General features: G+C 37.3%; 1 protein-coding gene across 1 annotated transcript in view; it reads right to left on the bottom strand.

Moving 5' to 3' along the window:
- Positions 1–11,196: 11,196 nt before the first annotated feature.
- LOC113234018 (pre-mRNA-splicing factor ATP-dependent RNA helicase PRP16) overlaps positions 11,197–25,769 on the bottom strand; it is a 171,795-nt gene continuing 157,222 nt past the window's right edge. Inside the window, exons 13-20 of the mRNA XM_026469245.1 lie at positions 23,649–23,799; positions 22,188–22,285; positions 20,916–21,143; positions 17,693–17,864; positions 16,610–16,751; positions 13,866–14,026; positions 12,293–12,533; positions 11,197–11,859 (exon numbers count right to left, since the gene is read on the bottom strand). Of these exons, the coding sequence (XP_026325030.1) occupies positions 11,673–11,859; positions 12,293–12,533; positions 13,866–14,026; positions 16,610–16,751; positions 17,693–17,864; positions 20,916–21,143; positions 22,188–22,285; positions 23,649–23,799 (1,380 nt within the window). The 3' untranslated portion in view covers positions 11,197–11,672. The remainder of the gene's footprint in view (positions 11,860–12,292; positions 12,534–13,865; positions 14,027–16,609; positions 16,752–17,692; positions 17,865–20,915; positions 21,144–22,187; positions 22,286–23,648; positions 23,800–25,769) is intronic.

Here is a 25,769-nt window from a genome sequence, read left to right as displayed (position 1 = left end):
TTATATAGGGTGTAAAAAAATTATGAAACACATTTCGTGAACTAACTCTTGTGATACTGAACATCACGGGTAACAGACAGGTGTGTCGCTTACCACCAGGCGCACGATTTACTTGGTATCATAAAAAACAAACTTGGGGTGCTCCTTGTAAATAAACATTTGTACACATCATGTACAATATTTATATAAAAATATTATTGGTAGAAACAATCTAAAAGAAAGGGCTAAATTAAATACGTAAATCAATATAGAATGTATACAAAATTAAAAAAAAATGTTGAGTTTCTCCATATTATGTGGTCACCTTTACCCATATGACGTTATCGGACACGTTGAGACCATTTTTTTTCAGTTCTTTCTATAGAACAATATACTAGCATTTCACCCGAACCCACTTCCCATTGCCATCATGAAACAAAGTGAGAATCCATTTTTTCCCAAAATTGTTCCGAATTCTGTGTGACACAAAGATTTGACATTTTTGATGTTACATCAATGTTGCCTAAAACGCAAATATTATAGTTAATTATATTTATAGGACAATTTAGGGCAGAAAACAAAAACCGATACTATTGAAAGGAATAAGCTAGGGATTGTCTCATTTTGTCCGATGACGTCATGTTCTATACGACATATGGGAACTGTCCCACACAAGAACAAAATACAAGGACAAACAAAAGGGTACAGCAGACCTTATTGCCAGTTAGCAGTCGCTTCCAAAGTAGTCGCTACTACTTTATTTTCCACTCCTGACGTGTTCCAACTTCCAAGTTCTAACATGTCGCTTACCACCAGGCGCACGAATAAAAAAAAGAATAACTAGAAACTGTTAAATGTTAAAAAATGTTTGTGATCACTGCCAGGCAACACGTTTGGGGGCTTTGGGAAATAAAAGAGCTGCCGCTAGAAATATTAAATAAAACAAAAAGACTCGGAGTAGTGTTGTCAAAATAAGTAGGTGATTACATAACAGATGACTTACTTATTTTGACACACACGTACTTTACAACTTACAGATTTTAACGATAAATATAAACGCGTTGTGTCTCGGTTCCAGTGTCAATTTATTTATCCATAGAATAGCTATGTTAGCATTTTGTTAGTGCCTAAATAGACACAGTCTATGTAAGAATAGTTTACCATACTGTCTTATACTAAGTCTTTGACAACTTAACACTGAACTTCCTTTATTTTCGACGTTTTTTCTTCCTTAAGCGAGTAGTGAACTTTTAAGGTACCGCTGGATGCAGCTCATTATTTACTAGTGTTGTGGTATATTTAAGGCGTTAACCAGATAAGGTTGATACTTGTATGTAAATGGTAAGTTTGAGTCTTCTTAAATTTGCCATAGGTAATATAGTCCAAGAAGGCCAGTCTATAATGAGCTCTGGTATTCCAGGTGGTTACAGACATCAAAACCCTTAATTATCATTTTTGAGTAGATTTTTATCTTTATTAGAAATTAACATATTTTTGTGAAATATAGTTTTTAAATGGCAACTTTGCTTCTAATGTCTCTTTTATGGAATTGAGAGAAATAATAAATAGTGTCTTAATGATTTTCCTTGACATCGTGACGTTATATCTATCCTCCCCTGCTACTACTCAGGCATTTACGTGATTAATGGAAAAAGACTTTCTTGCCATCCATCATACATTCGGATGTTTCACAATTGTGAAATTTTAAACTGACTCTAAAAATACAGTTCTGTAGGTAGTGAAGATGCCCAAATTATGATTCCAGTCTGTGGCCTCATATTATTGAAGTCCTAGGTCACTGTATTAAGTCTATGCGCAAAATATTCCATGGTATAATTTTTCGGCATTTTCCTTGTCGACCGTATGCCCAACGTGGAGATACGACAACGAAAAAAAGTCGTAGACGTCGGTATGCGGATCGCGAGCCTAAAATGGAGACGACGACTGATGGATCAAGGCGGTCACCGAGTGGTACCCGGTAGGAGCAAGACGCTCTCGAGGCAGACCACCTTCTAGATGGTCGGACGATATTATCGGGGTGGCCGGAAGACTGTGGATGAGATTCGCACAGTACCGATCTGGCGTGCAAAAGAGGAAGCCTATACCCAGCAGTCGGTGTAAACGGGCCGAGATAATGTACAAAACTGTAACTAAAACAGTTCGCTGCCCTTTGAAGGGAATCGACATTCCACTACTTATAGTCCGTTTTTATTGAAGATGGAAAAATTTGACATTTGCAGGGTTGCCAGTTTTCGTAAAATTTTAAATAGTCATGTAGCTATTGTCGATAGATTTATCGATAGGTTGGAAAGATGATAATAGTTTCCAAAAAATGTATGAATTGTGAGACTTATAACATTCTAATGATTAGTAATTGCGTTATCGCCGTCTTTACTCTTATTTTGACGTTTGGCCCGCGAGTATCAAAATCAATTCGTAAAGTATCTACAGACGCACGTTCAAATTATTGCCCTATTGTAGACTATGTACAATACCACCTGAACTCGTTTTTATTCATATACATTTTTAATAATGATAGTTGGGTTTGATTATCTATACTGAATTAAAATGAAAAACCACAAAATTTCCCTTTTTGATTTTTAATAGATGTGATGAACTTACAAAAGTTGACAATTCAAATGTACTTATAAATTTTACAATTCAAATGTACTTATAAAATCTACAATTCAAATGTTGACTTAAAATTAAATATGTATAATGCACACTGGGCGGATTCACAAATTACGAAACAAATGTATATATACGTGTTTCATATACATTTTTTTTAATTCGAAATTAAATCTCTTCTGTGTTAGACGAGGTAATGGTATCGTCGGAATCCGATACATGTATAATAAATGTATCACATACGTCGTCAATTAAATGGTCGAGTTGGCGCATTTTCGTTTCGACATCGTTGATAACGTGGTCTACACAATTTTTCCACTTTTGTGGCGTTACATTAGTTATCCCTTCTCCAAGCAATATTTTAACTTCATTCATTTTAAAAGTTTTGTTATTTCTTGCGACGTGCCCCTTTACCTGTGCCCAAACTAACTCCGAAAAACCCGAGTGCTGGCCCATCTCTGGTGCGAATTACGCAATTTGACTGTAATGATAGCTTTAATTGACAAACACGTCGTACGCCAAGATTTCTGCACCTAAACAACTACAGCAAGTTATTTAAATAATCTGCCAAAGTGAATATTGATTTGCGAACGATTACCTTGCCAATAGTTGGACCTTCGTTTCGGAAAAAGAATTGATGAACCTTGCGTCTTATGGCCTCCAAATGGAATTCATCGAATTTTTCTATGTAGCTTTTTCGCCTGCCTTTCGGCTTAGGGGGCTGAAAGTTCATATTTTCGCATTTTTCTTTTAGAACTGTATAAACAGTTGATTTTGAAATGCCCAGAATGTCAGCCGTTTTTTTAGCACATTCTGTTTTACTGGCAGCTTCTAAAAGATTTGGATCGCAACCCTTGTTTTCTTCCTGAACAATGTATTTATATACATTCTCCGTCATCACCTTCTCAGTAGTACTGAGAGCAATACGTTGTCTTTTCTTTCGAGGCGATAAAATGCCCGAAGAAGTGGATGGTCCTGGGTTGTCCATATTGCGATGCAATACGCAACAAATACAGTAACAAAAAAAACTTAACAAAAACTTAACACGATAACAGAAAACAATAACGTGAACTAACAAAAGAAACGTAATAAGCGCGAGCGCAAGTGAGCACATCCGAACAAGCCAAAGAGTGGTAGTCGAATGCGGCAAATTCTGCCGGCCCGCTGTGCCCGTGCGGCAATTTATTTATTTGTTTAAATTTTAGTAGCTACTTTTGTCTATAATAAATAATATAATAACGACTCGCATATACCAATTACCAGCATAAGTAAAGATGACGTATATTTTTATTATACAGTTTTTTACGTTTTTCAATGTTAATTTATAATAAAAAAAATAAAAGCAATAGTAGCCCAGCAGTGGCACGAATAATGGGCCGATGATGATTCAAATTTAACAAGTTCGGACAATCATTGCGTAAGCGTAACCAATATTCAGTCGATAATTCATTCATTCATTCATTCATATTTATCGACTGCAATCACTAGCTACTTGAGAACGGGCAACACTTTTTCGCAACGAATTGTCAAATTTTTCCATCTTCACTAAAAACGGACTATAGCTACCTGAATGAAGATTAAGTTTATAATAATTAGGCAAGAATGGAGCCGAAAAACAAACCAGCACGAAATATCTGTAACAAACACTTAGAGAAATTCGTGAAGACTGCTGAGGCGAAGCACACGTTGTTAGAACCTGTACTCGCATTCTTCGTCCGATATAATTACTGTGAAATAAGTAATACTCAACCTTAAAAGTCGCATGTTGAGAACGAAGCTTCATACTTGACATTGTTTTTTAATTGGGTCGAGTATTGCTTAAATTGTTATTGAATTGATATTCAATAATTTTTATGAGAAATTACTCCACTAGTTTGTTATAATTATTAATACAAAGATCAAACATTCAGAAAGCTGGTTCGTTCCGTGGCTTAGTTGGTATAGCGTCTGGCACGGTATGCTAGAGCTACACGGTATGAGTGTTCAATCTTTGTATTAATAATTATAAGATACTAGTCGAGTATTACTTGTTTGACATTAATTCTTTCGGACGAATGTTGGACGGAGCATGAGAGTAGACTCTTAGGTTAGACAAAGACGCAGGTTCCAGTGCTGTCAGGTCGAAGGAATATTTGTATTAATTATAACAAACTAGGAGTAATTTCACAAAAAATAAAATGAATGTCATCATGATAATAAAAATGAATGTTACGATTAATATAGTGACATCTCATGTCAGTTTCTGGTAGATATAAATGTACCGGCTGAGTGAGAAGCTCTTAGATCTCCTTCAGTGTCTCTTACGGTTATTAAAAGCCAGAGTAACCCAATACAAAAGATTTATTGTTATTCTGACTTTTATCACCTTAAGAGATTGTTGTATGTTGTTAATATTTTATTTACGTACCGCAAAATGTGAATCTCCTTCCTGCGAGGATATTATAGTAGCAGTAGAGCTCCTTGTGAAAGAGTTCGTCCAGGGTAGTACTGCCACATTACCTATTTCTGCCGCCAAGCAGTAATCTGAGCATTACTGCGTTCTGGTTTGGAAGGTTAGGGTGTTGGTGAAATTACAGGCATGTGGGACTTGTCAACTTATGTCTCAGAGTGACGGGCGCAGCGGTAGTGACCCAGGATCTTTGCAATATTAAGCTCTGAGTGGCACTGCAACTATTATGGACAGGCGTATAGATTACCATCGCGCGCGTGACTTCTTCGTTCCGTCCCTTGATATTATAAAAAAAACACTTCACTAACTTCAAATCATGATGTTACGGAAAATATTAAGCATATTCGAAACTTGTGAATTATGAACGATCTGACACGTCGATTTAAATAGCAATTGTTGAATATGTTCTAAAGTATATTTTTAATATGAACATAGCATGTTATTTCATTTTAACAGAGGATTGTTTAACTAGTCGTTGCATATATCCTTATTCCTACTACTCTACAGACCTTGTACTCTTGTTCTTCGAAACAATTACTGTCAAATAAGTAATATTCGATCAAATTAAAACACGCAAAATGCGAATGAAGCTTCATACTTCACATTGTCTTTTAACCAAAGGTCGAGTATTAGTTATTTGAGAACGAGAGTAGACCCCCGTAGTAGAGAGTAGAAACGGTTGAACTTGTTTGCTAAATTTGCCGTATGCAAATCCAACGTTGTTTCGTAAAGTGTCTAGCCGTATTACACAAAATTAAGAAAAGTAGTGACAAAATTAAGTAGTAAAAAAAGTTTTTCGGAAACTGACAATTTCATAATCTGCGTACCGAGTACTAAAAAAACCGACCTCAAAAGTACGTGGAATTACATATAATTACCAACTTTATTATATACACCGGAAAGTGCGCAATACGGGACTTGACACAGGAGATAATAAAAATCTGTTCCCACTACTCAAAGTATATTGAGAGAAAAACCCATTAAATTGGAAAAATAGCAAAATCAACCATTAAAATAATTGCTCCTTATAATAAAATTTAGGCGCCATTTATGAAAATGAATCTTCATGCGTGGACACCCTTAGAAGTGGATGATTTCCTTCAAAATTAAATGGGACCACTATGGAAGTATCCTCTCTCCAACAAAAAAATTATAATGAAAATCGTTTCACAAATACCGGAGTTATCGCGTAACATACATACAGTCGAATTGAGAACCTCCTCTTGTTTTTGAAGTCGGTTAAAAATAACATACCTGATGTCAGTCATACCCCATGGCAATTGAGATAGTATTATCTTATATATAGTAGCGTTATATGTTGTCTTAAAAATTGCGTATACGATGTTATTCGTATACGATTTAATTTCAGAGTGACAGGACAACACTGTCAATTTGCGTATGCCAGTATGACTTTGAGATTTTTTTAAATTATTTTGTCAGTTTCTAAAAAAAATACTTTTCTATTAATACAAAGATCGAATACGTAGAAAAATTATTTTAACCCCATGGGACTTGAACCCATGACCATGCTGTACCGTAGCGCTGCTCTAATCAACTGAGCTACAGGTCAAGTTATCGAAATTCTCCTGTGTTCTTGTTATTATCGATCCTTGTACTGGAATTTTCGGCAATCAGCGCCGTTTACATTTGTAATTGTATAATTTTATTACTGAAGGTGTCACTTCGTTTAGTTTGAAATAACGTTAATTCAATTCTTTGTTACTTATCTATTTTTTTTAATGGTGTCAGTCAAAACTCTGCCATTTCTTTCAATTAGAGATCGTTTTAATTAAGTGTTGTGCCTGTTGCCACGCAATTTTTAACGTTCTTTGTTTGAAAGAAAAGGGAAGTGTCGGTAGATGTGGCACTAGGCTAAACCACATTAATTCGTGTTGAATTAAAATTAAATAAATAAATTTTTTCTACATTATATAGTCGATATTTGAAATTCTAGTCTAATTTTGAGAGGCTCGTTCACTAATTTATATATTAAATTAATAATAAAGATTTGCAGAAAATGATATTATCTTATTTAATTGAATTTAAGAAAACTCTAACTTTATGAAGGATTAAGATCCAGAAAGGTTGGACAAAATTAAAGTGCAGCTAGAAATTACATAAGAACTGACATAAGTATTTAGAATTTTGTAGTTCTAGTTGAACTACAAAGTTCTAAATACTTATGTCAAAAAAACACTACCTTTAGTTAATGTAGATTCAATTAGAAACAACTCAGTAATAATTAGGTTATTAGTTAGCAATCCAATTACAAATTGTTGTTGTAATTACATTTTGTTAAACATTGAGGTGCTGTTGTCGTAATTTAATTTTGTCAAACATTCACGCGCTGTTGCAATTGCATTTTTTCAACACTGACTCCCTTCTGTCGCAATGGCATTTTGTCCAACAATAAGGCTTATTTATGTTTTTGATTAGCGCTTATTAAGCATCCTACTAAATTGTTGTAAAATATAATCGCTTCAAATGCCTATTTATTTTTCACCGCATTCTAAAGTGATCTGGCTGACACCTACTATCACTTCGTCGTGTTGTCATATTTAAAGACCTTGTATTTGATTTATTAGATTTATATATAGATTTATATGAGAGTTCAAGTTAAAATAGATTAGTTAAATATTGTTAAAGTTACATAAAAATACGCAATGAAATGATGCACTGAACACATCAAGTATATAACCAGAAATAGAGTCGAAATAATGGCCATCCACTAATTGATGACACCCGTCAATTGTTTCGAATTCGAGTCACCGTAATGAATTTAGCACAATAATTTTCAAACAAATCAAATGACATTTCGTCTCCATTTCTGGTTATATACTCGATGTCTGAACATAAATTTAGTTTACGGCCAGAATCCACGTCATATTACTACAATATTCTTTGCTGGCAAACGTTTAGTAAGTAAAATTAATAATTACTCAGTGATGTGTACCAGTACATTTCATTGCGGGCGACTGTACGAAAATGTTGCAAGTTTTTTCTTAATTTGGTCTATTTTAATTTAAACTGAAGTGTTTTTGTTTAAATCTAGATACCTTGTATTAAACTTAGTATAGTCTAAAAATGTTCGTGACTAGATCTCAATGTACAGAGAAATTCATCATACAAATACTTTGGAAAAATTTCAAATATATATGAAATGTATCAAAATATTTGCCATCATCATTTTATTATCACCGATTATAAATTTGTAAATAAATAAATAAAAGCAATAATGATTAAGACTAACGAATGTAGAAAATATTTTCAACTTCCATATGTAACATCCAATTTTATGTAAAGCTAGATTCAAATTAGTGCGTATTGTGAGATCGATATCAGAGTTGCACTAACTGCGCGGGTGGTAATGGTCCGCGGAGATTGTGATCCATTTGCGAAAACATTGTCAAAAGTGAGAATTGGATTTTAGTCTTTCGCTCAATCTTTCTGTGCAACGGAAAACTTAAGAACTTTTCCCACGCTGCTTTCGATTGGCAACGTCTCGTAAGCATTTTAACCTGTTAATAAAGCCTTTTATTTAAAATGGCTCCCATTACTAAATTGGGGTCAATTCAATCATGCAAGTCAGACTAATTTTGACATATCACTGTTACAGTTAGTTTTGGATTCCAATTGTGGTGGATATAGTTAAGAAAACGGGACTCTTAAACTGTCTTAACATGACGAAGGATCAAACTATATTTAACCTTTGTTGATAAAAAATCGCACCCCTCATGGAAGAATGTTGTAAGTGGAGATACGTCAAAAACGTTTATTGCTCCATTAGATAGATAGAGTAGGGGTGCGAAATATTGGAATTGTCAAATTTAGTTTAGTGTATCTATCGAATCGACTCCCAAAGTGCTACTTTCGACTCTATCTTTAAAAACCCTGCAACATTCTCCAGAGTGATCATATTTGATAAATGGACAGAAAACGAAAGACAAATGGAGAAAGATACTCGAAATGCAATGTAAAACGTTGGAACCGCCCTAAAAAGGTTTTATAAACCCGCTGATTTGCCAAACGCACGATACACGAACCCGATGTCCACGAATGTGCCGTCACTATGACACACCGCAGAGCCGTGTATCGTGGCCGTTGACGTGGCTCGCTACGGGCGGGTTTGGCTATAGCTAAATTAATAAAAATCCCTATATAATTGTACTTTTCTATGTTAGTCCGCATACTTCTCCACAGCTTCCCTAGTTCAGATTATTAAGTTTGCAATTACGACAATTTATTGAATAAAAGTTTTGTTTCAATAACACGATTTTTATTTCAAAACCCTTATGTATTATATTACAACATGTCATAATACAACGCGTTACTTATATAACTAACTTAATTTCTTATCTAACATTAATGTGGTTTTATGCACAGGCCACACCGCGAACGAAGTTGAGCTAACTTAGCACAGGTCATGTAGCCGGGGCATCTTTCATACTTCGGTTCACAAAGCTAACCGAGCTACAGTACCGGCACGCTAAGATTGCAGTTTTGACAGATTACAATAGTCGGGTCAAATCTCAATTCATTCTCGAAAAAAATATAATGAAATGCGAATCGCAATTATAAGATTTTAGATTTATAACTAGTATTGCAAGGGTTGCTGATTAAAAAGTTTTAATAAAAAGAAAATAAAAATGTTTACTTAATATATTGTCAATTCGAAACTGTTTTGTTTTGCGCTTTGACGCGAGTTTGCCGGAGGTAGAAGTTGTGCTGGACAGCGATATGTGGCAAATCGTATTAGATTTCATTTTAAAAATTTCGAATTTCGAAAAACAAATGCCGAGTTGTGTCGTAAATTTATACATCCATAAATTTTACTGCACGTCACTATTGACAACAATGTACTGCAACAATGTGCTCCTTCAACGTAGTTATGAATTAATACGAAACTTCATGAGCGGACAAACGTCAAAACGGCCATTATAGCGTGCAGGTACTATAACTAAACTAACCCAACGATCCCGCTAAGCTATGTAAAATATGTCGCCCTTTTGCCGTTCTTCACCCCCGCAGGTATCCATAGTCTAGCACGTCACAAATTACTACGTATTTTCTTAGTTTAGCATTGCATGCAACTATGTGAACTACGCTAGGTTAGCTAGCTTCTTTCGCGGTGTGGCCTGCGCTTTAGAAACTTCCCTTTTGTGACCGTCAGGACGGCTGGTCGCCTGTGGCATCTGGCACTGAGTGTATATTCAAGAATTGCTACCTTTTCTAAATAATTGCTACCTTTGATTTGCTAATTTCACGAATTAAAGGTATACGCTTCTTAGCTACATTCGTTAAAAAAATATAACTAATTGAAAATTTTACGAAGAAGTGCCAACGCCTGCCGTTTGTATTATGGCAATAAAGCACTAACAACTTTTGCTTTTTTTAATTTAATCAGGCACTTCTAAATAGGTAGCAATTATTTAACTGCCTCTCTGACCGAACGGTTACCATGCCGGACTGCCATGCAGAGGTCCGTCGTTCGATTCCCGGGCCGGGAGAAATATTTGTATGGACTACATTTATTTGTCGCGTGAGTTTGGGTGTAATTTGTAATTGTCTATTTGTGTGTCCATGGCACCCGCGACACAGGGTTTCTTTAGTGCGGGGCTATGTCGAGTGTGTGCGTTATTATTATTATTATTGGTAAGACATACTTCGGGAAAATCTGCTCCCTTCATGCTGAACAAAGTGGCGACCAGCCTTTCTGATATCAGGATTATTTTTTAAAATTTCTCAGAATATATCAAAGGTAGCAAGTATTTAGAAAAGGTAGCAATTGTTGAATATACACTCAGTGCCAGACGCCACAGGCGACCAGCCATCCTGACGGTCACTCACTTTTCCCCCAGCAGGATCATTGTAAATCATTCCTACATCGTTCAGAGATCATCAACCTATATACGTCTGTCACTGCTGGGCAGGCATTAATCCTGCATTTGATTAAAAAATGTTTAAAGGTGGAGGACCACCAATGACAATCGAACCCAGGTCCCCTATACAGAAGGTAAGCGTTCTCCAAAGGAGGTTATCACGATCAGAAGCAAAAGGTGGCAGTTTTAGTTTGATATTATTAGCAAGCGAACAACGCGAACTTGTAGCTTTGTTGCGCTTTAAATTTCTACCAATCAGAGATTAGTTTAAAAAAATAAACAAATATTTGTTTGGAAGAAATGGTAGTGCCAAAGTTTCGGTAGGTGTGGTGGTTGGCTTAGGGTTCGTGCGCACTTGTGTGGCATACGTGTTCTTGTGTGGGATACGGATGTCTTGCATGAAATACATGTGTTTTAAGTAGGATACGTGTTTTGTATTGGATACGTGTATTTTATATGAGGCACGTGTGTTTTATATGGAATACGTGTCTTTTATGGGATACGTGTGTTTTGTATGGGATAAATAACGCACACACACATAATCCCGCACTAGGGAAACCCTTTATCGTGGGTGCCAAGGACATAGACAGAAACATCCTGCTACAAATTTACTACCTTATATGTGAATGTTTTCTGTTAATATGACCATACGAATAATTGCAATTCTGATTGTGGCTGTATTCTGTTGGGGAGAGGTTTATGTGCAGCGGTACACGTCCTCTGGCTGGTAAATCTATTTACAAGCCAAGCCTATGCGGTGTTCGTCTGGGCGTACTTAAGCCGGGGGTAGCGATCTCCTGTTTGATGGGCACGTCTTGGTCTTTCTTCTTTTTGTCTTCGGCCATCTTCTGCTCTGCTTGCTTCATCTCTTCTTCCATTCTTTGCAGGTGAACTGCTGCTTCTTTGCGTTTGTCGCGGTTGGTTCTGAAATATAACAATTCTTGTACTCCTATGTGAAATCCATGTTTTTTTTTCACATTACTGAAACTTTAAAGGTGTTTCAAAAATATAAGTTTTTAGAAAACATCAATATAATTGAAATGTCAGTAATGTTCAATTTTCTATCTAAGTTCCTAATTTTCTTCGGCCGAGTGTCGAACAATCAATAACCCCTGAGGAAGCCTCGTGGAGAGGCGACACGCTAGTCGGGTACATTTTTGGTTGTGCTGTCTGTGACTGTTGTTGCACTTGGGTTATTTATTACATTATTACTGTATCGCGAGTGCCACAGACACGCAAATTACACCCAAACTCACGAGAGACATAAATATGGGCTATACAAATAGTTCGGCCACGGAGGCAGTTGTTTATTTTTTATTATTATGTAGTAGAGGCATTATTGAACGGAGAGACTAACTTGCCCGTCTCCTTGACCGAGAAGAACATGGGCCCCAGCTCGGCCAGCCAGCGGCCGTCCACGGCCGTGACGCAGTGCATGTACTCCTTGGTGGTCATCATGAGCTCGTGGTACACCACGTAGTCGGGCGACGTGCCCAGCCCGAACAGCGCCGACGTGGGGTGCAGGTGGCACGGCATGCCGGTGCGGCTGTTCACGTACTCGCCGATGCCCTTCAGCCGCGCCGCCTGCTGGAAGTACGCTGCGGGGAACGCGCCGGGGTAGGTTAGGCAAATCGCGAGAAAAACACAGGCATACTAAATGTTGACATCTATAGTCTGTCCCAATCCATTTTCAACAAAAAGTAAAGAAAACTGTTTGGTTAAAATTCTAAAGCAATCATCATTGACTTACAAATAAATGGACGACGGGTCTAATACAAAAACCACGAAAAAAATGTCCCAAGTCAACCTATTTAAACGTAGTGACATGTAAAGGAATATGAAAAAGCTAAAACGTTGAATTTAAATTACAATGTCATCGCAGTACTGTCTAATTTTGCTTGCTTCGCTGTCAGTCGAACAAACGAAGACTAGAGCGTGAATGACGCTCTGTATACGATTTTAACGCCCTATAAGTTCGGACACTTTTTAGCGCGGACCCGACGTCCATATAATTGTAAGTCAATGGCAATCATACAATAAATCAAATAAGTAACACTTTCACGTATATTTCGAAGATTTCGATATTACATCACTTTTTCTATCAATATTTATTTGTCATCGTAAAATTGCATTTGAAAAGTTATTTTTGATCTATACATTTTTTCAAAAAAAAAAAAAATTAAAGTTTTTGTAATCGATTAGTAAATCGAATATTTCAAACGAGTATCTGAGTTTAAGGATTTGAAGGAGGGCTTAAAATGAAAATTTAGGAAATTTTAAATATGCTTATATAGTTTATGTAGAGAAAACCGCTAGTATGACTCAATTCAACAAATCGATTCATTCAATTAATTATGCGATTTTTAGTTTGTATTACAATTGGCCATCACTAAACCGTCTGTGGTCAGGTCAGTGACTTGTTTGTTTACTTTTTGTTTAAAATGGATTGAAACGAAGTATACAGTATTTTCGGTACCGCGTTCAACAAATTTGGATCAAACTATAAAGTGGCATCCAATAACACAAATTATATTTGCAACTTTTTTTATTAAAAAACCGACCGAGAAAAGTTGGAATTGCACCTATTTGCCAAGTTTTATTGATACCGGATACCATAAAGTGCGCGTAACCGGGTTCATCCCCTAGTTTGCCACCCTTAGAGGAATACTTTCTTTTTTTCAACCTTGGAATATCTTCTTCAAATTGAAATCCTAATACTGATGTACCCTCTTTCCAACAATAAAAGAATTATCATGCCACCGACACACAGGCAAAGGCTTCAAACTAATACAACAGATTTTAATATTCACATTGACACACGCAAATGTCGTGCTACAAGTTCGCTAGACAGAACAAACTTAAAAGTATAAATCTGTCACCGGGCAATTTGAGGGCAGACGGGACTAAACAAATGTTCTAGATAAACTCACCCGAGCAGATACATTTTCTGACGGTGTCCCAGTCAGTCCCGCAGGACACCAACGGCAGTCGTTGTTGCTGGAGGATATCCTTCAGCTGTTGTCGCACTTCGCGTACTTTGCGCATCGCCTTTCCGTGCACAAAATGTTCGGTGCACCAGGAGCTTGAGTAGCTGGAAACGTGCAGTACATTATATTGTACTAACCCATCGTATCGTATCGTAATCGACCCCTCCTACGTAAAGTATCGTATGTCGAAATTGCCAAGTTTACAGGGAAGCGTTTAAAAGTTCTCCGTTTTATTCGGCAAAGCTCGTTACTCAAATAGAGTGATCATCTAATACATCATCTAACCGATATCTAGGATTTTATAATACTCTATGTGAGTAACGAGCTTTGTCGAATAAAACTGAGAAATGCTAAAGTCACGTGTTGTGCTTATTTCAGTGAATTCAGAATATTTAAAAGGCTCCTCTGTAAACTTGGCAATTTCGACATACGATACTTTACGTCGGAGGGGTCGGATGTCGAAATTGCTAAGTTTACAGGGGAGCATTTCAAAGTTATGAATTCACTCGTTACTCACATAGAGTGATCATCTAATAGAACATCATAGATCATCTAACCGATATCTAGGATTTTATAATACTCTATGTGAGTAACGTGCTTTGCCGAATAAAACAGACAAAATGCTAAAGTCACGTAATATACTCATTTCAGTGAAATCAGAACTTTAAAACGCTCCCCTGTAAACTTGGCAATTTCGACATACGATACTTTACGTAGGAGACGTGGAAATTCTAATTAATTAATTTATTTATAAATGCTTTACATGTGTTGTCGTTACAAAAATATACTTATTAATATACCTATAAACTAACAAACACATGGACCGTGACAGGCATCGCAATATGGAATATACGCGTCAGAAAATATGCAATATAGTGAATAGGCAAGTTTCGGCGCGCGTTTAGTTTGCAAATCTATAGAAGATAGGTCTAATAATACGTATGTAGTGATTCCAAGACTGGATCGACTAAGACTTTTTTAACGATGGGGCACTGAAGGTATGAACCCATACAAAAAATACACATTAATTTTTTTTCCTACTAAACTCTTAGATTATGGCAAAATGTGATATGACAATATTTAATTAGCACAATACGATCCTCTCGATTGGCATTTTTTTAGAGAGGTATCGCAGATCCGACCCACTGTGTACCTGCCTGTCCTCAATTACGTCAATTTTTAATGTTGTTAAATGATTTCCCGAATCCCGAAAAGGCCCAGGACCTAAAAAATATTGTCGTAAGGCAGTCTCCGTTTTCTGTCTATGTTCCTCGAAGTTTAGGTAAAAAATCTATATAGGTAAGGGTGCTGGTGAAATTACAGACACATTGGACAACTTATGTCCCAGGGTGACGGGTGCAGTGGCAGTACCCCTCAGACCTTTGTGATTTAAAGCTCTGAGTGGCACTGCAACTGTTATGGACAGGCGTGTAGCTCTAGCTTACTATCACTTAATATTATAAATAAAGACACTCATAATATTTAACGCAAATGGACATATAAATTTCGTTTGATGGATAATTATTTATGGATAATTTTCTTAAGAGGGAGCAGAGGAAAAATTTCTAACCTTTGATTTGATTTTAGAGGGGTATATCCACTTTAAAGCTAAATAAAAATATTGTATGAGTAACTACACGATATATTCAAGCATAGATATTAATCAGAAACATAAAACAATAAAGTTTCCTCGATAGATAAAAATCACGAAATGACCTCTAATTTTCAAATTTTTTCGATTTATCCTCGAAATGCCACAGGTTATTAGGACAAAAATTAGATAATTAATTATATTTTTTAGGCATGATCGACAACTGTCACTACGGATTTTGTTTTAATCCTTTAGTTTTAGAGTTATTCCGCTAAAACAAATTTGGTACTTTTAACGCGCAAAATTCAACATCTCCTGTCGCATGTCACGCGAACTTCAGGCATATATTTGTTTCACAAATTTGGGCGGAGCCAACGTCAAAACTTTTTTGGCATGAGAGCTCTTAAGGCCGAAACAAGTGAACATCTGAAGGGGTTATGTCGTGTTTGTCTAAAGAAATGCAACCTTATTATGGAGATGACAAAGTTTGTGTTATTAAGTAAACTGTCTCCGTGGCCGAACGGTTACCATACCGGACTGCCACGCAGAGGTCCCCGGGTTCGATTCCCGGGCCGGGAGAAATATTTGTATGGCCTACATTTATTTCTCTCGTGAGTTTGGGTGTAATTTGTGGTTGTCTATGTGTGTGTCCATGGCACCCGCGACACAGGGTTTCCCTAGTGTGGGGCTATGTTGAGTGTGTGCGTTATTATTATTATTATTATTAGTTTTAATGCATCACATTGCATAGCAGCGGTAATTTAAGGTGACCCTTAAGGTGGTAGCAAAGCTAACGCGAATGGCAATGGAGTGGAATTCCTTGTTTGAAGACTTGTTCATTATAACTTGGGCATTTTCAAGGCGAGTGTGAATAGTCATTATTAAGAGTGCATGCTCCATCGTCGACTTCATCGTCACTTTCAGTTAGGTGATATGGAGGTCAAATATGAAGTTATCATAAAAAGCAAAACGGAAATAAGAACAATGAGGCTTGAACTAAATAGTAAAAGTTCCTACTCACACCACAATCATCACAACCCACACGAAAACATAATAAACGTAATAAAAAGTCGATGTAACAATATCAATTACTCACTTGTTCGCCTTCCACTGGTTGTACAAATGCAACAACGTGAGGTGATCCGATTCGGGCACTTGGAACTTCTCCTTGACGGAGTCCGCCTCTTCTTCGCGCCCTTGCGGACGGTAGAATACAGAAGGAACCGAGAGCATTGACACTGGAATATTTCAAAGTCAGTGGTAATGTACGCGAGATTCCTCTTTAATATGAAATATAAGTAGTCGGTTTTTTCTATGTAGTATTCAAATATTGATTATGAGCTAAAATTATTTTCTAATCTAACATGCGTATCAAAAGATGGCATTGTGTATTATAAACTAATAAAAAAATTAACGCTCGCTAACATACATAGGTAGATGGTGCTAATCATAAACAAAACAGAAACCGGCAGTATCCATAAAATATATGCAATAACCGCCATCAAGTTGATTTGTTTGTTATCACTAGAAATTAGACTAGCTTTGATAAATAGGAGCTTGTCAATGTAAAACAAATTAGTTACAAACATAGCTATTTGGTACTCGTCGCGCCATCTGGTGTACCAATAGATATGAAATACCCGACTACGCCATCTTGTATCGCGATTAGGAATCTTCTTGAGTTATTGGTCCATCCGCGCAGTAAGTATCATTATTAGGTATCAAAACCTTCATTATTTTATTCATAAATTACGGCTGACATGACATGGCAAACTTTATAATAATTGGCCAGGTAAGTATTATTTTTACGTAACTAAATTACCTAGTCTGTTTTTTTTGTGAATTGTGAATGTTACGACGTTACAATAATTAGTAATTGCGTTATTGTATTCTTTATTCTTATACTGACAGTTCGTCCATTAGTACTGAAACAAATTTACATTCAGATGAAAAACTTTAAAATATGTCCCCTATTTGTATTTTTATGTACATACTGCTAAATTTAGTGTATATAGGTAGATATGTATGAATTTAAAAAAAATATCTTTATAATCTAACCTAATTTAAAAAACGTTCTTTATCTATGCCGTCGTCGGTTGCCTAGTAACGTTTTGTTATGTACGTTGAATTTGGGTAGAGTATAGATTAATTGCATCGAAATAATGTCAAAAATACTTACCAATAATAAGTACTTCAGCGCTACACCCCATTTCAGCTGACACGATGAGCATGTGACATTGTGGTGGGTCCAAAGGGAACTCGGCCATTTGTCGACCCAGTGGCGTCAAGGCCCCCGTGCCGTCGAGAGCGCCTAAGATCCACAACTGGTACATTGAGTTTAGGATTGTGTCCTATAAAAGAAAGACAGTATTATTGAAAAGTTACGCTTGGTAGTACCTTTCATAATACTTTCAAGATTGATTACACTAGGCAGGCATAGACAACGGCCTCATACAAATGTAGCCTACAGGCTTAGTATGAAGCAATTTGTATTCACCATTTTTTTTTGGAAATTCGGTAACGCAGGTACTTTATTACATAAATTATAGTTCCTGTGACACCATCGAATGTATAACCAGAAATAGAGACGAAATGTCGTTTAATTTGTTTGAAAACTATTCTGCCAAATCATTACTGTGACAACTGCGCTCCGATTGGCCCGCCCTAATTCGAGACAATTGACGACACCCGTCAATTGTCTCGAATTAGGACGGGCTTCAAATCGACCAGTTTAATTTGAGTTTTGCTATAATGAAGAATTTAATTACCGATGAAATGTTATTCTGTTGGTTTTGTAATTAAATGTTTTGCTGTTTTTCTCACACCACCGAGTGGAACAGCCTCCCATAGTTAGAGATATTATTTTTATTACAATAAACACAGAATATTTTTGGAATATAAGGAGACGTGCACACAAGTCAGTTATTGGCGCTGTACTATTGCAGTTTTCTAATTTATGATTTCAGCGCAAACGGGAGTTGATATTTAAAACTGATTTAAGGCCCATTTGCCTGATGAGTTGCCAGGGATGGATGGTCCTTATTTCATCTCTACTTCTGGTTTATACTTAAAGGCTCGGAAGATAATTTTTTTGTCTAAATTACGCGTCAATCAAATATACATAATGGAGCTCAATCAAAGTAACATAATGGAGCATGTAACCGTTGTGTACAGGCATAGCACAACACTTTTTAATGGTTGCTTGTTAAAAGTCTATACTACCTCAAAGGGCTTTGGTTAATTCCGCATGACAGTGAGTGTTGAAAAAACTGACACACTTTGGAAAAAATATATAATAAAATTGATGATATACACTGATTACTATATGGGGTGAAAACATGTTACCTAAACGTTTTCACGATTGAAAAAAAAAACTTACTTTGAAATTTTAGAAGAAAACCGCCGCATTCAATAGGTACTTTACGTACACCAATGACTTTTTTAATATCAACTGAACTATATAGAACACGTATAGTATAAAATATATATTTTTAAATAAATATATATTATTAATTTCGTTCGTAAAAAAATTAATTCTGAAATAAAGCCAATGTCCCGCTCGACCCAAGCAAAATGAATCGTATCAGTACGGGAAATGTAATTTGAATTCGGGCTAAAGGAGTATCGACTCTTAAGGCCCATTTAGATGGAGAGAGTTTCTCTTTTCGAAGATACGATTATCGAAAGAATATAAAAAACTTTCCTCGTCTAAACGTTCGTGATTATCGTCCTTCCACGTGAGCGATAATCGCCTTGCCTTTGATTATTGAACGTCTCCGTGTAAACAGAACTTGAAAGCAAAAATCGTATTTCGAGTTTTTGTGCCAGCCGTTTCTACCCTTTCTATCATGAGTGCAGTGCGCGAGGGTGTTTTGATCATCACTGCTTTTCTAAAACAAGAATAGGAAACAAAAAGGAAAAAAAATGGGTTAACAAATGTTATAAAATTTAAAAAAATTATAAAAAAATGTATATTTCTGTACAGTGCAATGAACTTAATACTATCAGCAGTTCCAAATTTGAATGATTTTTGCGTCATTTTGATATATTCATAGTCAATACCGAAGTAATCACTGAACTCGAATGGCAATTCTCGCAATCAAAACGGTTCGAACCAATTTGTACGATAATCGTATGAACTTGAAAAAATGTCATACGAGATCGTATTTAGACAAGTCGAAAACTCGTAAGCAAGAATCTCCTTACTACATATTTCTCTGTGTAAACAGGCGATTAAGTTGCTTGCGAATCTCGTATGACATAATCGTAGGCGAGATTTTAGTTCTTGCCTGAATGTAAACATTATGATACGATAATCTTATGGCGATTATTGCTTACGATAATCGCATACGATTTTTCGTAACGAAGCGTGCGATAAACTCTCTCCATCTAAATGGGCCTTTAATATGCATAAAGTACTAGACAGACTATCATCAACTGTTTCCGTGGCCGAATGGTTACCATGCAGGCCTGTCACGACGACGTTCCGGGCTCGATTTCTCGTGCCGAGAGAAATATTTTTATTGCCTACATTTATTTCTCTCGACGTCGTGGAAGTCGACGGATGCGGGCAGCGCAGGACCGATCGTCGTGGAGATTGTAGGGGGAGCCCTATACCCAGCAGTGGGCGTCGTATGGCTGAATGATGATAATGATTTCTCTCGTGAGTTTGCGTGTAATCTATGGTGTAGGTGTTTATGGTTGTCCATGGCACTCGCGACACAGGGCTTCCCTGGTGCAGTGTGTGCGTTATTATAATTACGATACATTGAATCCATGGCCAATAAATGCAGTCAGGAACCTTGGCATTATTTCCTAGGTGAGGAGTTACTTCACACCGGGCCAGTTACTACAGCGGTACCAAGCACAAGTCCAGTCGTGTATGGAGTACTACTGCCACTTATGGGATGGCTCTGCTAAATGCCAACTGGCCAACTTGGATTCAATCGACAAGGGTGCCAAGAAGCTTATAGGTGATTAGGATTTACTAGAGGCGAATCTGCAAAGCTTTGACACCGTCGTAGAGTTGCTTGCTTATCAGTATTTTACAGGATATATCACGGAGAGTGTGCGATGGAATTGCATTATTTGATTCCACTTTCCCCTTTCCATAATCGGGGGACTAGACGTGGGTGGGCTTCCACCTCTATGTTGTGGATATTCCCCGGACGCAGCGTTTCGCTTCCACATTTATATGGCGAGCGCACTTATTCCCCGAACGCTATAACTTGGACCTTTTCAAGGCGAGAGTGAATAGGCATTATTTAGGTATGTATGCCACATCGTCGACCACAACGTGACTTTCCACCAGGTGAGATGGTGGTGAAATGCGCATTTATTTTTTTGTACTAAAAAACATCCAATCGCTAAAACCTAATTCGATATTGAATAGTCTTTCTCACCTGAGGAGGCGGATCCATAAAATGGAAAGCCAACAAATCTTCCACACCAAGCGATTTCAGGAGTAACACGGTGTTAGCAAGATTGGTCCTCTGTATCTCGGGTACAGTGGCTGACAGTAGTTCGTGTTGATACTGCCGTTGTGTGTAAAGGCAGAACGCTTTGCCTGGTCCAGTTCGGCCCGCTCGACCTGCGCGTTGGCGGGCATTGGCTTGACTGACGGGATAGATCTGGAAAGGTAATACATGTGTGAAAATTCCACCAAGCACCTGGTCTCATGATTTCACCACCAAAGCTAGATTATAGACTTTTTTTGAACGGGACGAACAAGATGTGTGCATTAATGCGTTTCGGTTTCGAAGGGTAACGGTGCTGGTGAAATTACTTAGGAATTGTCAACTTGTGTCACAGGGTGATGGGCGTAGTGGCAGTGCCCCTCAGATCTTTGCGATTTAAAGCTTTAAGTGACACTGCAACTGTCATGGACAGGCGTGTAGCTTACCATCAGGCTCACGATTTGTTCGTCCCGTCACTTGATATTATATATACATGGCCAAAAATGCAGCCAGGAAGCCTGGCATCCTTTTCAAGGTGAGGCGTTACTTCACACTGGGACAGTTGCTTCAGCTGTACCAAGCACAAGTCCGGTCGTGTATGGAGTACTGCTGCCACCTTTGGGATGGCTTTGCTAAATACCAACTGGCCACCTTGGATTCAATAGACAAAGAAAGTGCTAAGAGGCTTATAGGTGACTCGGAATTAGTAGAGGCGAAGCTGCAGAGCCTTGAACACCGCCGAAGAGTTGCCAGCTTATCGGTATACTACAGGATATATCACGGAGAGTGTGGGACGGAATTGCATAATTTGATTCCGCCGCCCCCTTCCACCCCTATGTTGTGGATATTCCCCAGATTCGTACGCAGCGTTTCGCTTCCACATCTGTACGGCGAACGGCTAGGGTGTGGAATTCCCTGCTTGCAGACTTGTTCCCCGAATGCTATAAATTGGACCTTTTCAAGGCGAGAGTGAATAGGCATTATTTAGGTGTGCATTCTCGACCTAATCGTCACTTTCCATCAGGTGAGGTGGAGGTCAAATGCGCACTTATTTTTATATATATACAAGGCAGTACTCTTAACTTTTAACAGAATAACAAACCTACAAAATCCTGCCATTAAGACTCTACCGGTATACAACTAAGACTATATACAAGTAACAGACTTGGGGGCCCTGAGATCTAAACCAGTTATTATTAATGAGCAATGAGCACTGACCTGCAGAGCATCCATGCCGATCCTCGGATTGTACACCTTCAGCTTGCAGTACCCGCAATCTATGACGTACATTATGCCGTCCACCGTTAGAGATGTTTCTGTAATAAACCAACACAAAACATTATTTTATATTAATAATAATAATTGACAACGTCTGTGGTCGAGTGGCTTTCACACCGGTTTTCATGTGGTCGCCATTTCTGAGGACCCGGGATCGATCCCCGGCCGAGTCAAAGTAGAAAAACTAACTTTTCTATATTGTCTCGGGTTTGTGGTACCATCGTTGTTTCAAATTGCCAGAACGGATCAGAGCAACGTGTGTGTTGTTGTCTAACATTTATACCGCGATTTGAAACCGCAACACATACATTACATACACTTCGCGCCGTTTTTCACACTGGGGTAGCCAGAGACCACAGCCTTCCACTTGCTAAGATCCTGGCACACGGCTTTTGCTTCATAAACACCTTTACCTTTGAGAGGGTATCGTTAATGTTGTCATAGTTTACGTCATGTCTGTCTGTTTTAAAAATCAAGGAAGTGTCGTCAGTATATACTATTTCGCAAAGTTTCTTAACAAAGAATGGTAGATCATTAATATAAATGAGAAATAAGAAAGGTCCAAGTATTGAGCCCTGCGGAACACCCATTTTAGTAGCAGTAGAGCTCCTTGTGAAAGAGTTCGTCTAGGGAAGTACTGCCACCTTACCTATTTCTGCCGCCAAACAGTAATCTGAGCATTACTGCGTTCTGGTTTGGAAGGCTAGGGAGAAATTACAGGCAAATGGGTCTTGTCAAGTTCTATCTCAGGGTGGTGGGCGCAGCAGCAGTGCCCCCACGATCTTTGCGATTTAAAGCTCTGAGTGGCACTGCATCTGTAATGGATAGGCTGTCGCTTACCACCAGGCGCACGATTGTTCGTTCGGTCATTTGGCATTATAAAAAAAAAGTTGATGCAAAGGCCAAAAAGTAAAATTCTATTTGATAGGACACGAACAATTACCTATTGCCATTTGGCAAGTACTTTATTCTCGATTCCTGCAAAGCTGCAATGTAAACGCACAAAAAACCGCGTGCAATTTATTATTTATTTAGCTATTACGATTTAACTTAAATGAGCGTACCGGGCAAGCGCGCGAGCTTGGCTTGAATTTGATGTACGCGGCGGCCGCGCGGTTGTATTATTCAGAGGAATTTAAATGATGTTGCTTAGTAAATAGAATTCAGATTCGCCATTAACGTACATGAAGGCGCGGTAACTGGGCGGTATACACGCACACACGCACGTACGCACGCACGCACGCTCGCACGCACGCACGCACGCACACACTATAGGCATGGATACACATAGAGGTAATCTATGTGTGTCCATGGCACCTACGACACAGGGTTTCCCTAGTGCGGGCTAGTAGTGTGTGCGTTAATAATAATATATCTATAAAAGTCCCATACAATCTATACCTGCAATATTAGTAGCGACGATACATTTTCTCTGTCCAGGCGGTGCCCTTTGGAAAATCTTGGCCTGCAAGTCGGCAGGCAGTTGAGAGTAAATCGGTAGCACTGTCAGGGGTGGAGCGCTATCCAGCTCACCCAGCCTTTCTGTTAACACCTGGAAATTATAATAACTACCCATCTATAGTCTGTTTTAATTTATATATATTCTTTATTGCACCAAAAATACATCAGAAAAAATATAGAAAAAGTAAGCAAGATACTCTAGAGGTTGCTCTGCTAAACATATATGTCTATATTTTTGTGAAAATAATCCACCAGTTTCTTACGTTGATACAAAGATAGAACAGTCACAAAGGACAAATCCCTCAATCCGATTGGACTCGAACCAGCGTCTGCTTGTCTCAACGTGGCTACCGCTCTCACCGAAAAAAATAGATGAATATGACAGTAAAAATATCATGATATTCATAAAAGTAAAAGATATTTCTAGTAAACAATTTTCGTCCTTTGAGGCGTGTAATCGGCCATACTGCCAGATCTTAGATTGTAATTTTTCTTTAACAGTTTCACTGAACCGAAATCTTTTCGCGGAGCGCGGTTTCTTTATGGCGGCCATTTTGAAAAAAAAACTAAGATATTTCTACAAATTACACAAATCAAATATACACGTATGACAGTGGTTTCAATTAATCCCCTGTTTTTACTAGCAGACATAATGGTTTTTAATCGGAATGACAGAATATCTAAGCCAGCAAGCCTATCTTTTGTATTACGCGGTGACCTGTATGCTTTAATTGTTTATCGATTTATACGGGAAATTACCAAATACCGTGTGTTATTAGTAGTTATTACCCAAAAGTTATAGTACAACAAAATATTCGTTATAAGAATGTCGTGTTAAAATTGTAGAATTATAAAAAAACTGCACTGCCCAAAAATGTTTAAGGAACAAACGCATGTGAGAATTCATATGTAATTGATCCCTTCTCAAAAAAGTCTAAGGATTACAAACGTGAGAATTCATATGTAATTGATCCCTTCTCAAAAAAGTCTAAGGATTACAAACGTGAGAATTCATATGTAATTGATCCCTGCACAAAAATGCCTAAGGATCAAATGCGTGTGAGAATACATAAAAAAAAATGTAACTGATCCTTAGAAAATTTGATATGTGTACATTGACCTAAGGTCAATATGTGTGTATACAGAATTAGTAATTAAATCTTTATCTTTAACCGGTAAACAACCGTATTATTTTTATTGGATCATAAATAACCTTCCAGGTAAATAGTGTCATAAACCAACTAAGCTGCTAATTACATTGAGTTTGACATTGGATTGTGATTATGTAAGTAATCCGATTGGGTTGTTTACACATAGCGTTTACTTAGAAACAGCGAAGAATGACAAATATAGCGAAAATTAAGCGGTTAACAAGTTATAAGATATAAATTCAATGCCTGAATAGCTACAGACAATTAAAAAAAAGGTGTATGTAAAAGGGGATGGAAACAATAGAATCAAGACTTTACTTTTGAAAAGGGGGTTACTGACGCGCTACACACGTTTCGCCGGAGCGCTTTGCGAGCGACTGTCTTGCGTTGTTGCAAAAAGAAAAATAATCTAATGCAAAGTAGCTACAATACCTACATTTTTTAAATAATTTAAATGCTGCCAAACCTTACAATTTCAATTACTACAGCCCATTTTTGTTGTTTTGTTTTTGCTCAAGAATTTTTTTTTTTTAAATTTTGAAAATTTTTGTTTTTGTATTTATTATTTATGGTTTCTAAATGTTTTATGTATTACATATGTAATTGATTGTAAAAAAGGACAGCTCTATCGCCAGCGCTATGATTTATTTAAAATGAATAAATCATACTTACATCAAAAGGATTTATAGCTTAATTTAATTAGAAGTTATTTTTACTATTTAATATTTATATTATATACCAACAACTAAGCCACGCAACGAACCAATGGACCTCACGAATTTTTCCATTTCTAAATCTGCAACAAGCGCAGATGTTTGTTTAGGTTTTTAACGACTTTTCTGCTGTAGTGCCATCTGTAAGAAATCTATGAAAGTTTTTCTCCACTTTCATAGATTTTGTAGTAGTTTGA

Source organism: Hyposmocoma kahamanoa, unplaced genomic scaffold (assembly GCF_003589595.1).
Source record: "Hyposmocoma kahamanoa isolate Upper Pololo Valley unplaced genomic scaffold, ASM358959v1 81, whole genome shotgun sequence".
Classification (NCBI taxonomy): domain Eukaryota; kingdom Metazoa; phylum Arthropoda; class Insecta; order Lepidoptera; family Cosmopterigidae; genus Hyposmocoma; species Hyposmocoma kahamanoa.
This window is presented reverse-complemented; position numbering and strand designations above follow the sequence as displayed.